The sequence below is a fragment of the Cajanus cajan genome, chromosome 5, assembly GCF_000230855.2.
Source record: "Cajanus cajan strain Asha chromosome 5, NIPB_CcT2T_4, whole genome shotgun sequence".
Classification (NCBI taxonomy): Eukaryota; Viridiplantae; Streptophyta; class Magnoliopsida; order Fabales; family Fabaceae; genus Cajanus; species Cajanus cajan.
In genome coordinates this window covers 17110883-17132901 of record NC_138521.1, presented here as the reverse complement: position 1 = coordinate 17132901, position 22019 = coordinate 17110883, and the positions used below count along the sequence as shown (strand labels likewise).

Here is a 22019-nt window from a genome sequence, read left to right as displayed (position 1 = left end):
AACTTGCCACGCACACTCCCACCAAACTCCATTTATCACTGCTGAAAAACCAGTTACGCCACCCGGTGACCTTCTAATGGTCTTCTATATATATTCATCCATGCCACTTCTCTCTACAACGCAACTACCTCCTACCTTTCTACCCTACACACTCTTTGAATGCCACTACTCTCCCTTATTATTTATAACCCACCTTCTCAACCTTCAATCACACCCTCTTAAACACTTCCTCTTCTGTTTCTCACTTTCATTAATTTCTTCACCAAACATATTCCTATCTATGGCACCCTCGTTCCATCAAACTTCAAACACGGTTTGCGTCATGGATGCTTCGGGCCAGTTAGGCACCAGTCTCGTTCACCGGCTGCTTCAAAGGGGATACATCGTCCATGCCTCGGTTCAGTCACATGGTACCTGTTATTGGCCTTTTGTTGCTACTACTAGCTATTTTTTTCCTTGCATGTGTTGGTGCGTTGAAATTGAATTTGTTTTTGCTTTGGGATAGCACAATTCAATGGGATTTCTGCTGATCCCAATAGGCTCAAGATTTTTCGTTCGGACCCTTTTGATTACCATAGCATAATCGATGCTCTTAGAGGCTGCTCTGGCTTGTTCTATGTATTTGAGCCTCCTCAGGATCAACCCAACTATGATGTAAGTATCAGTAACCTCTTCTTTGTTCTTGGCCATTCTCATTCTAATGGGAGTTGGGAATTAAGTATGTGTCTTGCATGATTTCACTTTAAATTGCATCGTCTTTTAAGCTTATTCTCTACATGATTTTAAACTGCAACCCCGTGGCCGCAGTTAATAGTATTGTTGAAAATGATGAATATATAAATACAGTGCAACCACAATTGTCGCTGTGATTAAATTTCAAAATTGACAAAAGTTACGTTCAATTTCATGGGGAAAGTCTGTATTGTCATCAAGTTGAATATGGAATTGTTTTGATAATCTAAATAATTCTTTAAAGTAAATCTTTATTGTGCGAATTATTTTGGATAGAATTTCAATTTTGATTAGAGAATTGGATAAAATTTACTTATGGAAATGGAACTCAATATAAGTTTAATTTTGTCCAAATTTTATAACCTTGTTTTTTTCTTTTATTTTAACATAAAATTAATTCCATTCCAAAAGTTTTGAATAAAGATGACAAACAAGTCACAATTCATAAGCTAGTTTGTTAGTCCTTGAAAATTGACGGGTTAAACGAGGTATCTTGATCTGTCTATCCGCTTAATTCATTAATTCATTAGATTAAATAATTAAAAGGCTGAATAGTTTGGTTAGTTTGTCGGTCTAATTTTTATTATTATTTTTTATATAAGTTTAATTAAGTCACATTATCATGTATGTAATATGTTATTTCTTGTTAGTTATTAGGTACCGAATTTATTATTCATTTAATTTATTTTATTATATATAATTTAAGATTTGTTGTAGAATAAATTTATTAGAAAAGATATAAATATTATAATTACATATCTGCAATAAATTTAGTTTTATCACAGAAGTTTTGATGATATATCGGATAACTTTATTCGACAACTAAAAAAATTATAAAAGAATAAATTATGAAAACAATGAATCTTGTTTAGACAAGATCCGGTTGATAATAAACAAAGGATGTATCGAGCCAAATCCAATGATATTCAAAAACATTTACACTGCGCTTGAGAGTGGATTTAGAGGGTATTTAAGGGAAAGGAGATGGATTATAGGGTAATATAGAAAGAAAAAAAAAAACAATTGCACTTAATAGGGTGGATTTGTGAAGAAATATAGGAGGATCCCACTTGTTTAAATTTACCTGCTAGGCCATTAGGATGAAGGAATTGGAGTGGAATTCTCGTGACTTGCTAAATGGTGAATGCTACCATAATGTACTGAATTGGGAAGAATAAAGAGAGAAAGATAATTATGGTAGAATGTAATGCATTATGTTTATATAATTATCATCCTCAAAATCACCATATTCTTATAAGAGCATCTCCAATGCTAAGTTCTTATCCGGTTCTTAAGTTTAAGCTCCTATTATTTATAAGAAACCGGTATTAGAATATGCTGACATGGCAGGTCAAATTGCTAAAATTTAAGCACCGTTACTTATATAAGAGACGGTTGCTTAAGAATAAAAAAATAATTTAATATTTCTTTCTTGCATTGATGTCAACAACTATAATAATTAAATTTTTTAAAATTTATTAAAAAAGAAGTATGAGTGATTAAAAAGTGGAGGTATTTATAAGTAACTTTCATTGGAATAAAAATTATAAAAATATAATATAAGTTGCTTATGAGTGACATGACAGCGTGAGATCTATTTAAAGTGGATGAGAGTTGCTTATAAACAACTCCTATTGTAGATACTCTAAGGTAGAATAGTAATGCATTATACCTATACATTAAAGAAGTTAGGTTATGTAAATAAAGAGATAAGAATAAAAAGGTAATTATATATATTTTATTTTTACACAAAAAATTAACTACATAAAAATATATAATAAAATTTTAAAACATCAACTTTCTTCTATTTCACATCTAATTTCACTCGACTAATTAATTACAAATTTCACTATATTTTTTATACATCAATTCTCATCTATTTTTCTTGTTATTCAATTCCTCCCCTTGCCCGGGAAGACTATTAGAAACAAGCATCACCTTAAAAGTGTTTAGAAGAATTAATACCTATAGCTTTTATGGGGTGGGAATGCGGGTTTGGGAGAAATATTAGAGATTGTATGTAGGTAGGGGAGTAAGTATTTCCTTTGAAGGGGTGAATGTGGTAGGCATAGTTTGCATGACTTTCCTATTTCACCATCTCATTTCCCTTGGTAACTCCAATAATATCTATTTCCCCACTTTAATTTTCAGTGGGTTCACCACTCCCTCCTCTTATTCTAATCCTTTTCTTCGTGATTTTGAATACGCACGAAGACCATGACAAGAAAACAATGTTGGTCCTTTTCTAGTGCACTAGCTGTTTAATCCTCCCTAGTCGAATAATATCGAATTTGTGTCATCGTCATTCACTTGGGTTGTCGATCCAAATGGCGATTATTTGCTTATTTTCAACAATTATACTTTTAGCTCTTTAAGTCACTTCAATTTTTGTAGTAGTATCAAGCGGAGAGACTTTTCATGCAATGAAAATACATATAATAATTCAAATGACTTAAAATATTAAATTGATGTTATAAGATTTAAATTTTATGCTAGTGTTTTGCTTCGTTTATTACTACTAGAGTATAAGCATGAGAAATGTTTGTTTAAGACATTCTCAAAATGTTTTATAAAAAATACTTCTATTCGAAATATAAATTAATCTAAAAAACAACCATGTAACAGATTTTCAAAGAGAACCCCCAACTTTTAGTATTTTATCTGGATATAATTTTAAAACAACATTTATTTATTTATTTTTATTTGTATGAATAACAATAAAATATTCTTATTATTTGTTTAACATCATAATAACAAGTTATTGCAAGCAATGTTGGACCCGACTTTGGGGGCAAAAGCAAAAATTGGGCGAAGAAAAGTTATAGCATTGTTATTTTAATTAGGTCAATCCTATTCCTAATAATGTTATTTTACCAAAGTTTGAGCCAAAAGGTGCAAAGAGTTATTATAGGTTCATTGAATTAGAATTTTGTCCAAAAATGAGTGTACAGTACGTGACACTTGTCTTGATTATTATTATTATGTTTAAATATGTTTTTAGTCCCAAATTTATTTTTGGTTCCTCAAATTTAAAATTGTTATTTTTAGTTCTTATAATTTTTAAAAGTATTGTTTTAGTTCGTAGATCACTAATAATATATTTGAAAGTGACTAATTAAGTCAGTTATGTAATATTAATTAGATTTAATGTGATATTTTCATTAATAGGGACACTAATAGGTAGATTTTATATAATAATATTTGATAAATTTTTTAATAAAATTTGAATATAAAAAATAAAATAATTTTTTTAAAATTATAAAGACTAAAAATAACAATTTTAAATTTAAAAATAAAATTATTCTAAATTTAAAGGAGTAAAAATATATTTAAGTTTTATTATTATTATTATAGGAATACATAGCAGACGTAGAAGTGAGAGCAGCACACAATGTGGTCGAAGCATGCGCTCAAACAGAATCCATAGACAAAGTGGTTTTCACTTCATCCGCAACTGCCGTCGTTTGGAGGGAGGATCGCAAGTCCATGGAATATGACTTGGATGAGAAACACTGGAGTGATGTCAATTTCTGTCGTAAGTTCAAGGTATATATATATACACTAGTTTATGATAACATCTATAATAATAATAATAATAATAATAATAATAATAATTAATACAAGGTTGAATTAAGCAATTTCTATTTTTAAAGTTTTAATTCAACAATTTTAATTTTTTAAATATCGTAATTGAATGATTTTGATCTCTCATTTTTAATTAAATAATTTTAGTAATTCAGGTATATATTTAGATTTGTTTAAAAGAGTTTATGAATAATTTATTTGTATTTACCTTATTTTATAATTACTTATAAGAGTGATAGGACAAAATTATAAAATATTTTATAAGTAACCCATAAAACATTTTGAACTTAATTTAATAAGTTGTGTAATTTAACTTATTACTTAGTTTATGTAAAAATTTATAAAAAAATATCAAAGTTTGAATATTGTCACCGATGCAAATAATTTCTTTTAATTTTTAATTCTTCATTAAAAATTAATTATATATATTTTCATTACTTTCTCCAAAAAAAAATTATTTCTTTTTTTAAAAGTGTTTTTTTTTCTCTTCTTTGATTTTTTTTCTTCTATCTCTTTCCTCTAAAATCTACATTCTCCTATTATAAAAAAAATCACGTAATTTATTTAGTTATTATTTTATAAAATATATAGACTTGATTTTTAATTTTTAAAATTTATGACTCTTAATTTTTAATCATGATTATATATATAATTAATTTCTCATATTTTATTATTAATTTTATTTTTTTATAAATTAAAATGAGGTGAATGATGAGTAATAATTTTTTATTATCATTTTTAATATTATTGTGATGTATAATGTCATTTTAAAAAAAAATTAGTTACATTTTATATTTTAATTTTACTTTTAGTTAAAATTTAAGTTGTAATTTTTTAATTTTTTAAATGAGACAACATCTTACAAATACTTAAATAACAATACATTTAAACACTTATAAATACTTATTAACATATATATTTAAATGTAACAACTTATTGAATTTTAAGCACTTATAATATAAATTCTTATTACATAAGAGCTTATTATATAAGATCTTAAATAAGTTATTTATTCAAACGAATTCTTGTTTGATTTAATTCATCAAGTATCACAATTATATAATTTTTCTTATTTAATTAAGTTATATATATTATAATTTTTATTCACGTTTTAAATAATATTTGTTTATTTTTACTAAAATTATTAATACATATAACTTAAATAGACAAAGATTTATATAATTATAATATTTTAAAAATTATTAAATAATTATGATATTTAAAACACTAAAATTATTTCATTAAAAAATATGAAAATAATGTAACAATTATACTTAGAGAAATAAAAAATCGATTTAAGGCACAATATGACGATACCTGAAAAATGTTTGAAGTGATGATGAATTAAGAAATGAAGATATTATATAGTTATGGCACGGGATGTCAAAGACGATGGCAGAGAGAACAGCGTGGGCTCTTGCAATGGACAGAGGGGTGAACATGGTGTCCATCAACGCAGGGTTATTGATGGACGGTGATCTGTGCATCAAAAATCCCTACCTCAGAGGAGCGGCGGAGATGTACGAAGATGGTGTATTGGTGACCGTTGATTTACCTATCTTGGTGGATACCCACATCTGCGTCTACGAACATGTCTCTTCCTATGGTCGCTACTTGTGCTTCAACCACGTCATCAACACCCACAACGACGCCGTTCAGCTCGCACACAAGGCAATGCCCATGCCAACCCCTCCTTCCTTGCCTCTAAGGTCAGCCACACCTCACACTACTTATAACAACAATCTTGAAATTCATATTAAAATTATTTTTTAATTAATTAAACATATAAAAACAAACTTTTACAAACAATGCATGTTATAACAATCAAAAACTGATGTTAAAAATATTTAACTAATCGTATGTGTAAAATTTATCTTTTCGTTGTATTTATTATAATATTATTATCTTTATTTTTCCTTCTTTTTTTTATTTTGTTATAATTTTTTTTTGTATATTTTTATTATATAAAACATTTTATTATATATGAATTGTCACGATAATAAGAAGCGATAAAGAAATTTAGCGTAAATAATTAAAGTAGTCCGGCATTTTTTATTTTAGAATTAACTAAATTAGTTTAGGAGTTTATTTTAATTTTTCAAGATTGTTTTGAAAGAAGTTATATTTTTAGGAAGATATTAACCATTGTCTTAAGAGTAATGGTTAAAGAATTAAAAATATTTTTTATTAAAAATATATCTATGCATTTTTTTGTATAATTTTATGTAATTTTTAATATAAAAAATCTGCGTATTAAATCATTAACCGGTGGGTGTTCTTATTTAGGGTATTAGTAAGACTTTTATTTTTGAACTACTTTTGGATTATTCCAACTTTTTATCAAAAAATTAATGATTTAAACTATTAAAAATGTAATTTAAAAAAAAATGAAACATTTATAGCTTATTATAAGTACATTTGAGTTGTTTGTGAAACTAAGCCTATTTGATCCTCTTTAATTACAGCTGTGACCCAGGGAAGGATTTTATCCGACAAAGAATAACCAACAAGAAATTGAACAAACTGATGGTGAATTTTGTGGGTTGACTATTGACTCCGATGTTCTTTCGGTTTTAAAGGTCAAAATAATGCTATTAGCCAATTACTACATCTCACCTAGCTTTAGTAAATATGTACATGTAAATAATTTCTGAAATAGTTTCAATTTTAATGAAAAATATTTAGTTTATCATACTCGAGTATAAATACGATTAATATTTAATTTATTAAATTTGATACAAGAATGTGAATGATATATATTTATTGATTTTCTATTTATTTTTACTTTAAATTTTTAAAAACTTAATTTTTTATTTTTAGGATTTGTTTGAAATTTAAGTAATGAAACAAATTTGATGAAACAATATTTCAAATAATTTTATTTTTTTTTAAAAATTGTAAACTAAATTTGTGCATTAAAAAATTTGTGCATTATTGAGTAGAGTAAATATACTTAAGATAAGTAGATCCTTCCTCGTGTATATATCTATATGTATATGTATATATCTGTGTGTGTGTGTGTGTGTATGTGTGTGTGTGTGTGTGTGTGTGTGTGTGTGTGTGTGTGTGTGTTTGTGTGTGTGTGTGCGTCCGTGCGTGCGTGTGTGTGTGTGCGTGCGTGCGTGTGTGTGTGTGTAAACATTCATTATTATATAACATATCTAAAAAAGTTCATATCTTGCAAAATTTGATATCTATGACCAAGAATGCAATATTATATAATCAATAATTGAATTAGTTAAATATGTGTGTGGGGAGAGGTTTAGTATCAATTCATACCTTTATTTAATCCACTACAATTGTTACACCCTTCTACCTTCAAAGCATTTATTATAAAAAATCATTAAGAAAATACATTTAATTAAAAATATAATAAGAAACAACTAAATTAATCTGTATTGTAAAAGGGTTCATACGTTGTTAATAAAACTACTTAGTATAAAAGGGAAATAAACATTATATAAGTTGATAAACCAAGGCACAAACTAGTTTTTTACAAAACCTCAAAAATCATAAAACATCGTTAAACAAGTAAACTCCATCTATAACTAAAGAAAACATAACAAGGTTCTCAAACTCCAATATCACACTATTAGAGTAAGACTCCAAAACACCAACTGAAGCACTAAGATTCCTCTCCCTCATGTCTAACCTCATATATTGCTCTACTCCTGCATGATGGTCAACCCAAACAAAAGCAACAAAACAAGCACAAAGGAGTGAGAATATATCTCATCCACGTGTAGCACATATAAGATATATAGGCAACATTAACACAATTACAACCATAGAGTATATCAACATAAATCATCCAATACTCAAATCTCATGGTATGTCATTCAACTCATTAAATTTTGAATCACACTCATTTACACACACACATTAAAGACAAGTGACATATGCTTCTAACTCGACATGCATGTGGTACTAAATCTCTAATATCACCAAAAGACACTCTAATACAAGGCAACCTAAGAGTTTGTTGCAGATTTTGCACTTTGCAGAATTGCAAGCCTCGCAATCCAAAGTCTCTAACACCCATGCATCTGAATCCACCAAAATGTTCCTTCACTCAAATCAATCAATAAATTAGTTATATAACACTTATAGAACAAGCAATTGACACCAATTCACTCAAATTCATCCAATTACACAAGCATCTCCAATTCATACATATGACCCTAACCCTTAATACACAACATAATATGAATCAACACCATAAATCTCCCTAATCATAGAGAAGTTAGGATGATTCTAGGAAATTCAAAGCTAAAGAAGGGGTTGCAAGCCACGGGATTAGTATTAATGGTTTTAAAGGTCATAATACATTAGGTTGTCCTACACAAGGAATGTGTAAGAGTATAAGCTTATGCACAGGAGTAAGATCTCCTTAATTTTTTTCTCTCTTATGCGTCAATCCCCTCCCTCTTTTAGGACATATTTTATAGCTTTAGGTGTTAAGGGCGAGTTTAAAGGATAAATGAGTTTTAAGTTTTTCTAAGGGTTAGTCTAGTTATTCAAACCCTTTCTTTTGGATTTTGGAAAACCCATAAATCAAAGGCCTCACCCTTTGTTAGGCTAATTTTATTTGGTCATCCCAACCCTTACAACAACCATATATTATAACATCTTGTATAATTATATTGAGACAATTATTAGATTAAACGCTTACCACTAGGCCAAAAGCTATAACTAATGGTTAAAATACAACTCTTTCAACTTAACCTAACAACTCAAGTGCCACATATCTCGACTATGACTTGATCTACCTAGGCCTCCGTCACTAGACAATTGATGCCCCCTGACAAATTATCTCTCCCTCAACAATTGCTCCCATTGGAAATTGAGCATGCGACCTTGGGTTTGATACTAATTGTTGGATCAAGTGTTTACCACTAGGCCAAAAAGCTATAGCTAATAGTTAGGGTGCAACTCTTTCTACTTAACTATAGCAACCCAAGTGTCATGTGTCTCGACTATGACTTGACCCCATAGGCCTCTTCCATGGGACAATCGATGTCACTTGACACATAATCTCCCTCGTAATAATTTTGGAAATTTGACCCATTTCAAATAAAATCCACAAAATGTTTTTCTCAAAGTTATTATTTCATCTGATCATACAATCTCTTTTCAAAAGTCTTTAAGAAAAGGATTGTTTGTCTTTCTTTTATAAACAAATTTGTTATGCTTAAAACTTTCTTTCTTTCAAAAACATGTTTGTCATCATTAAAAAAAGGGAGATTGTTAGGCCAAAAGATAATATTAGAACCCTTAGGATTTCAAATTTTAATGTCAACAAACATGGAAGTTTTTCTAGAGAAAAGTTTTGCGAATAAAGTACTAAGTCGAGTGTAAATTCTTCTTGGTGGCAACTGACTACTTCACCTAGTGGATTGAGGTGGGACCCCTTGCTTGGATTACTACAAAGAATGTGAAACACTTTATTTAGAAGAACATTATTTTCCATTTTGGAATCCCCAAAACAACAGTGCCTGATTACGGTAGGTAGTTCATAGATAAAAGACTCAACTATTTCTTTAAAAATAGCTAGAAAAAGTACTTAGTTTGATAGACACATGTATGATTGTGTATGTTTAACTTAGTATTATTATTTTGAGCTTGGAGAAACTTAACTGTAAAAAAAAATACTTGGTTGTTAAAGCTTGGAGAGGCTTTGTGTCAAAAGAATAATTGGTTATTAAAGCTTAGAGAAACTTTATGTTGAAAGAATACTTTGATAGTTGCTTGAAGGGACAAGTCAAAGAAAACTTAAGTTTGAGCTAGAAGTGGTTTTGAAAAAAATATACTTGCATCTTTGTATAAGATAGTTGAACTTATCTGGTTGGATCAAGAACTAGATGTAATCTCAGTGGTTGAAATGAACCAGTATAAAAATCTCCTGTGTTTAGTCTCTAAACTCTTCATTTGCACTTCTTTGTAAAGTTACTACTTCACTATTTCTGAAAAGTGTGAGTTTTTGATTGATACTATTCAACCCCCTTCTAGTGTCTCTCTTTTCTCCATAGTTTGATATCAGAGCTCAACCTTTGAATAAGGTAAACTAGTAGATAAGATGATCTATAAAGGTATGATTGGTTCACTCCTTTACTTGATTACTAGTAGCCCAACATCATATTTAACATGTGCTTATATGCTCATTTTCAGTCTAATCCCAAAAAGTCTCATCTCAAAGTAGTAAAATGCATACTCAGATATCTTGTAGGTTCCACTAAATTTAGTTTGTTCTATGAGAAAAATTATGATTTCAAGTTAGTAGAATTCAATGAAGCAGACTATGCTAGTGACAATATTGAGAGAGAAAACACAAGTGTGGAATGTCATTTCTTAGGTCCCTGTCTGATTTCATCATTATGTAAAAAGCATAATTCAATAGCTTTCTCCACTCTAAAAGTAGAATATATATATATATATATATATATATATATATATATATATATATATATATATTATATATAGCTAAATGTTGTTCACAATTATTACGGGTGAAGTTTCAATTAGAAGAATATTCTAATCTTGAGCACATTATACATGTATTATGTGATAACATTATTCTAGTCTTACAAATTTAGAGAATGCAGGAACAATGATTGCTTGGTCCATGGAGTTATCAGAGTTTGACCTCACATACCAACTGAGATGTCTCATACTAACGTAATGTTTGGCTGACTTCATCAATGAAATGACTACTAGACCAATATACGGGCAAGTATGGACATTATTTATTGATAATTCATCTAACAAGAAAGGTAGCAGAGCCAAAATTATCTTGGAGGGACCAAGGGGCTTATTCATTGAGTAATCCCTTTAGTTCAGATTCCAAGCTTTAGACAATCAAGTTGAGTACGAATCTCTTATTGTGGGCATTAGATTGGCTTTGGAGATAGGGGTGGAACACTTGTGCAATAATGACTTGCAACTAGTTGTCCAACAATTGAAAGGTGAGTATCAAACCAAGGGTGCTTAACTTTTAAAATAGTATCAAGTGGTTGACAAATTGAAGGGTCACTTTTCATAAATCCAGATTGAGCATATACCTCAAGAAGAGAATATTAGGGCTAATGTTATCTCAAAGTTGGCAAGTACTCGATGATCGGGCTAACATAAAATTGTAATCCAATAAACTCTAAATGAGCCCAACATATCTAACGAAGGAAGCATGTAAATTGAAGGCAGTGAAAACTGTATGACCCTCATCATTAATTATTTGAAGCACAACCTCATGCCAAAAATACCTTCGATTGCCAAGAAACTTAGGCTTCAAGTCGCCAAATTCTATATTGTTGGGGATGAGCTTTTCAAGAAGGGATTCCCGACCCTTTACTCAAATGTGTAAACAAAACCTAGGCTGAGTATGTCATGGAAGAATTACACTACGGAATTTGCATTATGCACACTAGGAGGAGGGGTATGGTAGTCGGGGTACTCAAAGTTGGGTACTACTGGCCAACAATTCAAAAAGATACAATTGATTATGTGAAAAAGTGTATCCTATGCTGAAAACACGACATCCTAATTCGCACAACTCCCGAGCATCTCCATAGCATAGTATCACCATGATCGTTTGTTATGTGGGGTATTAACATCTTGGGTCCATTTCATCCTGCCAAGGGTTAGTGCAAATTTTTGTTGGTGGCAACTACCTACTTCACCAAGTAGATAGAGGCAGAACCAGTAACTTGGATCACGACAAAGAAGGTGCAACACTTCATTTGGAAAAATATTATATATTGTTTTGGCATTCCTAAGACCATTATAATCGATAATGATAGGTAGTTCACGAATAGACAACTTAATGAGTTTTTTTGAAGGACTCAAAATTCAACACTGAGTTTCTTTCGTTGAACATCCTCAGATAATTGGTCAAGCAAAAGTCACCAACAAGGTCATCTTGGGTGAATTAAAGAAGAGACTAGGAAAAGCTAAGGGTACATGGGCTGAGGGGTTGTTAGAATTGTTATAAGTTTACTAATTACTGGTGTGTTCCACATTCTAGTACTCAAGAAACATCTTTTCCACTAGCCTATGGTGTTGATTTAATGTTGCCAATAGTGATCATAGAAGCCTCTCCTAGAATAATTTTTCACCAAGATGATGACGACTCTTCCCATTGAACTAAGCTTGACTTGGTTGATATTATACACAACCGAGCTCATATCCAACAAGAAGCAAGTCATAGAAGAGCAACCCAATGACATGTTTCTAAGCTAGTTAAGAGAACATTCCAAGAAGGTGATTTGGTGTAGAGAGTTCAGGGCAAAGTTAGGAAGGATACAACTGAAGAAAAGTTGTTCAAATTGAGATGGACCCTTCAAAGTAACTCAAAGTCTAAATAACAGAGCATAAAAGCTTGAGTACCTATCCGGCCAAGAGATCCCAAGGACTTGGAATGCATCTCATCTTAAATTTTATTATAATTAAATGTATTACATGTTGTAGTAAGATGTGTACTCTTTCCTACCATTGGTCTTTTTCCCATAAAAAGAAAGGGTTTTGGCCAAGGAGGTTTTAACAAGACATACTATTATTATCAATAAAGCATTCATTACTTCATATTATGTTCAAGTTCATTTAGAAACTATCAGAGAGATGGAGAAACCCAAGTATAAAATCTTGCTACTATAAACCTTGGCCAAATATGAGTTCTCGGCCAAGTACATAAAATCAAAGTATAAAACCTTAATACTAAACCCAAGTATAAAATCTTGATACTATAAACCTTGGTCGAGTATGAGTTCTCGGCCAAGTACCTAAAACCCAAGTATAAAACCTTTTCCTAAACCTAATTAGTATAAAATCATGGTACTACAAACCTTGATCGAGTACCAGTTATCGGCCAAATACCCAAAATCCAAATATAAAACCTTAGTACTAAACCCAAGTATAAAATCTTGGTACTACAAACCTTGTCTAAGTATGAATTCTCGGCTAAATACCTAAAACTCAAGTATAAAACCTTGGTACTAAACCCAAATATCTTGGTACTATAAACCTTGGTCGAGTACGAGTTGTTAGCCAAGTACTTAAAATCCAAATAAAATCTTGGTAACCAAACCTCAATTAAACACTAGTGCTTGGTCAAGTAAACTAAATCAAAGCATAAAATCTAAGTGCAAGAAAGTTACAGTCTAACACATTTACTTGATTGACAAGTAAAAACATAATAACAATATAAGTGTGTGGAAATTATAAACTAGAAAAGTAAACTCTATTAATTCATTAAAAGAATTACATAATTAAAATTGGGCATTACTGGCCCCCTACTACAAGCTATCCTTGATTCACAATCGCATCTTCATTCTGTACCACCTTGACATGGGTGTCTTAAACAACAACTTCGTGATTCTTTGGAGGGACAGTGGGGACAATGGTTGAATCTATGCCATACCCATTCTACAAATCATCCATATCAACCATTTTCCCTTCATAAACATCTTTATCTATAGTGAGCACAAATAATTCTATCATATTGGTGAAGGAGATGATCTGCTGGACGACCTTGTTGAACCCAATCTGATGGTAAACTTAGGTGAGGAGGATGAATGTTCTTCACCTTAAGCTTGCTCCGGCCACTTGATCTTCTCCTTGAAGGTTGCTGGACAAAAATTCTAGCTAGGAAGAACCTTGATGACGTGAATAAAAAGGAAGAATGAAGAAGAAGGGAGCACCAAAGCAAGGTGAGTAATGGATTACTCACAAAGGTGCTAAACCTAGAGAAAGTTCAAAGGAACCTAGGCTAGGTGAGAGTGACTTTGAGGAGAGACTTGGCTGAATAATTTTCAAAAATCTCATTAATGATTCAAAGTGCTGAAATGTGAAGAGAAAAGTCCAATTTATAGGCTAAGGAAGAAAGCATAATGGTGCCAACTCAAGGAGCAAAAATTAGCACCAAAAATTTGAATTTCAAATGGGATTTGAAATTCAAATTTCTTGGCAGCCCCATGTGCACGTCCAAGAGCTAATTCCATGTGCATTAAGGTTGCATTTAGAGTTAATTTCATGTTGATTTGGGTGGTCCATGTGCAGCACCATGTGGGTTAGCCCATGTACATCAAATGCAACTCAAATTACAACTAAATGTGACCTTAATTTTAACTAACTTTGCCTAACTAAAATTTCCCTTCATAATCCTATTCTAATGGCCTAAATACAATGACCAACCAAATACAATCAAAAGAAAAAATTACAAGAATCAAAATGAGCCCAATATTAGGTACCAAAAGCCCAAAGGCCCATGAAGCCCAAAACTAGGCCCAATAAGCCTATGGCCCAAAAATGCTACTCTATGTGGTCCAAAATATAAGACCAAAACATGTGAAACCTATACTAATATAATATATACAAAATAAAAGAAAATGGCTATCTCAAGGTGTGGCCCATGTGAAGAACAAATTGGGCCTTCTAGGCCCATCAGGCCTATGGGGCCTTGACTAGCCCAAATCTTTATGTCTAGCCCATTCCTCTTGGTTCCTTCAAGATGTCACCTCTTACCCTCCTAGGCATGATTCTATCACAATCACATGCTATTATACACTTGGTTTTGCACTTCCACCAAATCGGCCTCGAAAGCTTCTTTCTTTGCCCTCTCTTTGTCTAAATACTTAATCATCTCCTGGAGGTGACTTTTTGGTGTCTTCTTCTCAGCAACAAGCTTATTGTATGTAACATCCTAATTTTTGTAACTATTTATCTATATAATTTCTATAAATTATTATGTTTTATTGTTATACATATGTATTAAACATTATGTAAGTTACTATGAATAAAATTTATGTAGCATTATCTAACAAGATTTTCTAAGTTCAATGACATGTTTTTTGTTGTTCAATTTGACTATTTTCCAAATAATGTTGGAAAATGTGAAAAAGTCGAATTAACAAAATTTTAGTAATTTATAACCTGAATTATAATTTATTGAGTGTAGATTAAGAATATATACATTTAAGGATTAAAATCTCTATGTTTGAATTTGTAGAAATTTTGTAAGGATTTAACTTAGGAAATTTATTTTGCTAAAATATTAAGGTACAAAATCAAGGAAAATTTTTCAATAGGTTCTAAAGAATTTTATCACAATTGTAGTATGCTTAGAATAATTAATAAAGATGTCTAGGTAAATTAAACTAAAATACAAGTCTCAACCAATCAAATTATGACGCATAAACATATTCTAATTTAATTAAATTAAGATTAATTAGCATAAATAGGAGACGATCAAGAGACCTAATCTTATGTTTTGATGGTGAAGATTCTAATGATGATATTAGTTTCTCCAAACTATAATTAATTTGTAAGATACTTTAATAATTCTATAAAGTTCTATAAAATTCTCCAAAGTAGATACCTAATTACTAAATGATTAAATGGTTTGGAAGCTTAACTATTAAGATAAATAATACTATAAATTTCTACAAAATCATACAAAATGGAAATCTAGAATAGATTAAAAGCTTAACCATTAAGATATTTAAATAATTCTACAAAATTCTAGGATCTTTTATAAAATTCTAGAAAAGAAAAAAAGAAGACACCTAATCACCATGTGATTAAAATGAATTGAAAGCTTAACCATTAAGATAACTAAATAACTTTACAGAATTCTAGAAAGTGGACACCTCATCACTATTTGATTAAATAGATTGGAAACTTAACCGTTAATATAGTTGAATAATTTTAAAAATTATATAGAAAGTCCTATAAATATATACAAAATACCTAATCACCATGTGATTAAAATAACTAAGAAATATCTATAAATCTAGAAGATTTAAGAATGAAGGTTGAGACTAGTATAAATAGGAGAAATCACACCAAAAAGCTCATCAACAACCCTTAGAAAGACCTAAACCAAGCCAAAGAAACACAAAAAAAATACTCCATCTTTGTCAAAATCAAGGAGTAAACAACTAAAAATTCAAAAAGAGATGAAGAAAGGAAAAAGATAAGAGGAAGAAAAAAAGAGAAAAAAAGAAATCAAGAAAACTAGGAGAAAACTAGCCAACTTGGAGAAATAGGTACGAGTTAGATGTTTAATTTTACTCATATATTTGTGCTTAGGATAGTTGTAGAGAAAGTCTTGATCATTATTTTTAAGTTTGGATGCAAAAATCTAAAGCATAGGATGAGATTTATTTTATTAAGTTATGATATTTGTATAAAAAAATGGTTTATAATATTTAATGATCACTTTTGTATAATAGAAATTTTTATTTGATATTCAAATTAATTTATTCATTTATTTCTTATTCATAATATTGTTTATATTATTAATTTCTAAATATTTAATTCAAATAATATATGTAATCTGGAAAGGGGTTACATTGTAGGCCTCCTCCAAGCGCCAAAATTAAGTCTTGGCTTACTTGTCTCGATTTTGAAGGTCACCAACTTGGTGAGACAAGTTGTCATTGACCTTCAAGGTCTCTTGAAGATTGGTCTAACTTTCCTCTAGATCAACTTTTAATTTGTTGATGTTACTCAAGTTTACACCAACTTTAGAGAGCTTAGTCCCGAGATACTACCTAATCACCCAGATAGAGCTTGTAGATCGCAGAAGATAGCAAATGCCACCTCAAGACTCATCTTTTTCAACATCTCTTTATTGGTCGAAGAGAGGGTAATCAAATCCGTCACACATAAAGGGTCGAAGCCAGTGTCCAAAAATGTATTTGTGTTCTTAATGGAGGGGGCAATGTTTGCTCTAGAGGTACCTTCATTGGGTCTCAACTTCTTGGTTTGACGAGAGCCTTCAAGTCTTGTTTCTCGTTCATCTTTACTTTTTTAGGGTGGCACAGTAGCCGACCCATCAACAGTAATGACAGGAGTTGGCCTATGCAATCCCTTTTGCAATTGGACTAGTTGGGGATTCCTAGAAGGAGTGGTCGAAGGAGTGGAATTCCCAGTAGCCGAGTTCTCGGTAGCTTGGTTCATAGTGGTGGCAAAAAACTACATTTCAGACACTTTTCCAGTCAAGTTTAAATTTTTTGGTCATGAATTCTACAAAGGAAAAACCACAAGTTAGTAAAATACAATAATAGTTGAGCATACATAACCAAAAATCATATACTTACTCTTTAGTTTCTATTTTGCATTTGGAAAAATAAAGATATTCAAGATCTCTTTTGTATTCAAGGGTAGAGGCAATTGCTTAATTATTGCCAAGTTTTCTGCTCCTTTGCAGTCATGGTATCTGGCTCCCAGAGCTTATACCTTCGTGGCTCTCAGGTTTAGTAAAAGGGAAATTTTGGAATTGAGTTCTCTTTATCCCCAGAATCAAAACCATAAAAAGTTTTCCCCGTTATAGTTGGTAAGACCTTAAAATATTCATTATTGAAAGTGGTGGTATATGGCTCAAACAAGACCCCATGCACATGACTTATTAAGGATAGCCATCCAAACACGTCACCGAGTCGAGTTTTATAAAAATTTAAAGAGATGACAGGAGTCGACTATATATCCAAACTCTTGAAAACAAATCACATTACTTGCAAAAGAGCCCAACTATTGGAATGAAATGATGTAGGGGCCACATTAAGGAACGATAATACTTTAGTAGTAAAAGGATCAAATGAAAGTCAAGCATTCAATGGTTTGAAGTGACACTCATACATGAAGAAGAAGTACACTTCGTCATCCCTGGCTTCTCAATAGACCCTTTCCTCTTCCAAGGGTCATTGGGCTTCCAGAATATCACCACACTTGAACTAAACGATATCGGTACTTTTAAGGAAGCGAGTTTATAGTTCTTCGTTAGTAAACTTAGAGGAATACTTGAAAACTTTGTCGTAGACCCAACCTGGGTACTTTTCAATATTCATTACAAACCTAATCTTGGGGTTGGGAATCAACATCAATTACGGGTTATCTATCGGAGGATTCACCCCATTAGGACCTGCCATTGTGTTCTTAGCTGAAGCATCCTCAACTAGCCGATGTACCACAACAATCAACTGGAAAGGATCTACCTTAAGGGGCATTATTAAGACACTAGGATTAATGGGTGTAGAGGACAAAGACAGATGGGAATGTGAAGAAGAGTTCTTGAAGTTTCTGGATGAGGGGGAAGAAAATGAACTAATTACATTAACTTTCATTTTGCCTAGAAAAGGAAATTCTACACTGATGCTGGAACTCATAGAAAGCTAGAAAGGAGGATGTACCTACTTGGTACTCAACTTTTAGAGAATTGGGTAAGTAGAAAAACTACTGCTCAAAGTTCTTAGAGGGCGAAGGTTGTAGGTGAATCATTTTGAGGACTAAAAGACCTTATTTATATATGAGAAGAGACCCGGGAAGTAAAACATCACACCTTTATGAATCGTTAGATCTCTCTAAAATCAACGGTGGATATGGACATGACATTCCATGTTCCCAAGGCGTTTCACACTTATGCAATCATATGGCCTCTAACCCGCCATCATTATGTTTGATGCAACTACTAAAATGATGGTGTATTTGGAAGGCAAATGTTTATCTATTAATTGTTAAAATTGCAACATTGATCATGACCTAACATCATGCATATGTCAATATAATCACTACCTTTATCCCATAGAAAGTGTCATAGTTGAAGAAAAAAGTCTCAAAATAAACATTATGTTAGCTTTTTAATGTAGTATTAAGTCAAATTTTACCTCAGTGTTAATAGTGTCTGACTCAATGTCTGTAATGAGGCATATGTTGGCTTTCTCATTATCTAAACTATTGTTGTCCTAATCTTCCCAAATGGTCATTAGGCTCTTTTTGGAGGACCATTTTTTCCTTTGAGATGCGCAACCAGCCTTCATGTAACCAGGCTTTTTGCACTCATAGTAGGCAACCTCCTTGTTGTTAGTCTAATTAGGCTTTCTGAACCTATCATTCTTTTTATGGAAGCTTTTCAATCTTCATTTCTTCTTCAACATGTCCTTGAACTTCTTAAACATGAGAGATATCTCATCATTTGTGGAGTGATCTCAGAACTTTCATATAAGTTGCTTGACTCGGATTTTGCCTTCAAAGTTTTCCCTTTCTCCCTTCTCTTGTTGGTCTCGCTACCTTTTAAAGCAATGGTGTCATTTGCTTTGGGATGGTCTCTATTGTTCAAATGAACTTGATGAACACAAAGAGCTCCAAGAAGTTCATCAAGAATGAGAAACTTCAGATTGTGTGCTTCTAAGATAGCTATGGCCTTGTACTCCCGTATCTTTGGAAGACTATTCAAGATCTTGAGATTGTTTTGAGCTTTGAAAAACTTAGTTACCAGGGATTTTAATCCATTCAAAATTGTTTGGAACCTTCCAAACATTTTGTTAATGGACTTATTTTTCTTCATGGAGAACAACAACTCATAATGTCTTTGAAGTGTAGTAGCTCATTTGAACCTTACATCTTTAGTACTCTCATGATTTACCTAATGGTATCCCACATTTCCTTAGCCATTGAGTAGCTGCATAACTTGTTGTACACTATTTTGGACAAAGAACAAGCAAGGATATATCTTGCTTTGGTGTTGAGTTGTAATGTGTTGTAGTCATCCTGATTGTATTCACTCTCAATCTTGGTAACAATAATATCACCTTGAGGATAAGTCTTCAGAGGATGGATTGGGTGGATTAACATCTCCATTCTATCATTCCAATATGGGTATCCCTCTCCATTAAAGGTAGGAGGCCTTGTGAGAGAGACTCCTTATAGTAGGTACTATCCTTCACTATGTTCCATAGTGAATCTTTCTCTTTTAGCACGGTCAGATGCTCAACCCCATCAAAGGTTAAGCTTTTATACCAAATTGTGGAGAAAAGATAAATACTAGAACGAGGGTTGAATAATGTGTATAAAAAAACTCACACTTTTATGTAGTGAAGTAGTAATGTTAGTCAAATGGAGTGATAATAGAAGTCAAACGAAACACTAGGTATTTTTTATACTGGTTTATCTTAACCACCAAGACTATATCCAGTTCTCAATTTAACCAAATTGAGTTTCACTATCTTTCAACAAAGATACAAGTATTCTTTCAACAAGCTACTTTTGGCTCACCCTAAATATTTTTTGACTTGCCTCTATCTTAGTATTTTTTTAACAACCAGCCTCTTCAAACTTAACAGTCAAGTATTCTTTCAATCAAGTCTCTCTAGGCTCAATCAAGTATTATTTTACGGACAAGCCTCTTCAGATATAACCTTATAACAATGGTTATAAAGGTTGCAAAAATGTTGCTTTTTGTCTCACTTAGATGTTATACAACCAATATGGGGCACTGAGCTTTTTATAAGAAAGAATAAAGTTTATACACCATTATGATTTACAAAGTGTGTTTCTTTGTGTATGTTTCTATACAAGTCTCTTATCTTCTTTATTGAGATTTGAATATTCTTATATAGTAACTTTGGAGAAGATGACCGTTGCAACACTTTGAGTCCAACTCACAAGTTTTTTTTGTCTATCTTCAACGTCTTTCCTTGTGATAGGAGGTAATTGTTTACTCATTTAATACAAACATTAAATGCATTTCACCAAATGGTACCTCTTATATAATTAAGGAAACTGCTTATCATCTTTCCATACCAAACAAATCTTGTAGAAACAATGTCAACGCATTGCAATAACAACAATGACTATATCTACTTTTTTTTGTTATTTCAAGGATATTCACCTTTGGTTTTGACGAAAAACATGATCTTGTACTCTTTAATAGATTTGTGAGTTCCAAGATGATTCTCTAGTTCGATCTATTAAGGAATAAGACATGCAAATGAATGTTGTCATTATTACTAATAAGTAATGAACATTTAATATATATGAGACAAATTGTATGCTTCGCCTGATTCACATTATTTTACAAACGATCTATGTCTTACACTTTGTTCAATAAATATTTTCTCTTGTGAAAATGTTTCGTTTGTTAACATTAAAACTCCAAAACTTGAAGGATGTAAGATCGTCTTTTGATTTAACACCAGGTACATAACTTTACACACAACACCTAAAAAACTCTAATTACTCGCTGATTTTGACATTGAAGTTCTTTTTGTAGGTACAACCACTGCTTTCAATTATGAGGATTGAGGATCGATGACCGAAGATCTTCTACTAGTAATTCTTAACAAGTCCAAGCATAAAAGTAGAGGTTAAAGTAGATGTATAAGAAATTATGTTATTTTATCCGAATTGTAAAATAATAATAATAATAATAATAATAATAATAATAATAATAATAATAATAGTTTTGAATAAAAGTTAGGTGTGATTGATGAGGAATAAAATTGTAATTAAATTATTTTGTTTTATTTTTGACTAAATTTCATTTTTAGTTTTTATATAATATCAATTTTACAACTTTAGTCCTTTAATTTTTTAATTATGCAAGTTTAATTTTTCGATTTTATAAAATTTGTAATTTCAATCCAGTCCCTAAATGTTCTTTTATTAATTATTAAAATTATAACATTAATCATGACCTAACATCATGCATATGGCGTAATAACTACTACCTCTATCTCATAATAAGTGTCATAGTTGAAGTAAAAAGTCTCAAAATAAATGTCATTTTAGCTTTTTAATGTTGTATTAAGTATCTATTTTCTATTTATATCCCTAACAATATTCTTGAAAGTGATTTTGTATTGCATCATTTCTAACAAAGGAGATTAATCATGAGATTAATTTTGTAAAATTATTATTCTATTTTATTTATTTAA

General features: G+C 31.1%; 1 protein-coding gene across 5 annotated transcripts; it reads left to right on the top strand.

Moving 5' to 3' along the window:
• Positions 1-98: 98 nt before the first annotated feature.
• Positions 99-21643, top strand: LOC109789222 (cinnamoyl-CoA reductase-like SNL6). 5 transcript variants are annotated; one of them, XR_014433951.1, is made up of 7 exons: positions 101-410; positions 506-654; positions 4087-4278; positions 5686-6026; positions 6783-6896; positions 10920-20792; positions 21356-21643. XR_014433951.1 is itself a non-coding variant. In XM_029269404.2 (6 exons), exons 1-5 carry the CDS (start codon positions 101-103, stop codon positions 6862-6864), a joined length of 1074 nt encoding a protein of 357 aa, XP_029125237.2. In that variant the 3' UTR covers positions 6865-6896; positions 21356-21643. The 5 variants fall into 5 exon arrangements, 3 of the variants coding, with proteins under 3 accessions (XP_082931145.1, XP_029125237.2, XP_020203715.3); XR_014433953.1 differs by lacking the exon at positions 6783-6896 and having other exon boundaries at positions 99-410; XM_029269404.2 differs by lacking the exon at positions 10920-20792.
• The last annotated feature ends 376 nt before the right edge of the window (positions 21644-22019 follow it).

What these genes read in the sequence shown, in the direction of transcription:
- LOC109789222 (XM_029269404.2), top strand. Translation starts at nt 101, where the DNA reads ATGCCACTTCTCTCTACAACGCAACTACCTCCTACCTTTCTACCCTAC. An exon ending in AGGATCAACCCAACTATGAT is followed by an intron (nt 655 to 4,086) that starts GTAAGTATCAGT and finishes TTATTATTATAG; the next exon opens with GAATACATAGCAGACGTAGA. An exon ending in ATTTCTGTCGTAAGTTCAAG is followed by an intron (nt 4,279 to 5,685) that starts GTATATATATAT and finishes GATATTATATAG; the next exon opens with TTATGGCACGGGATGTCAAA.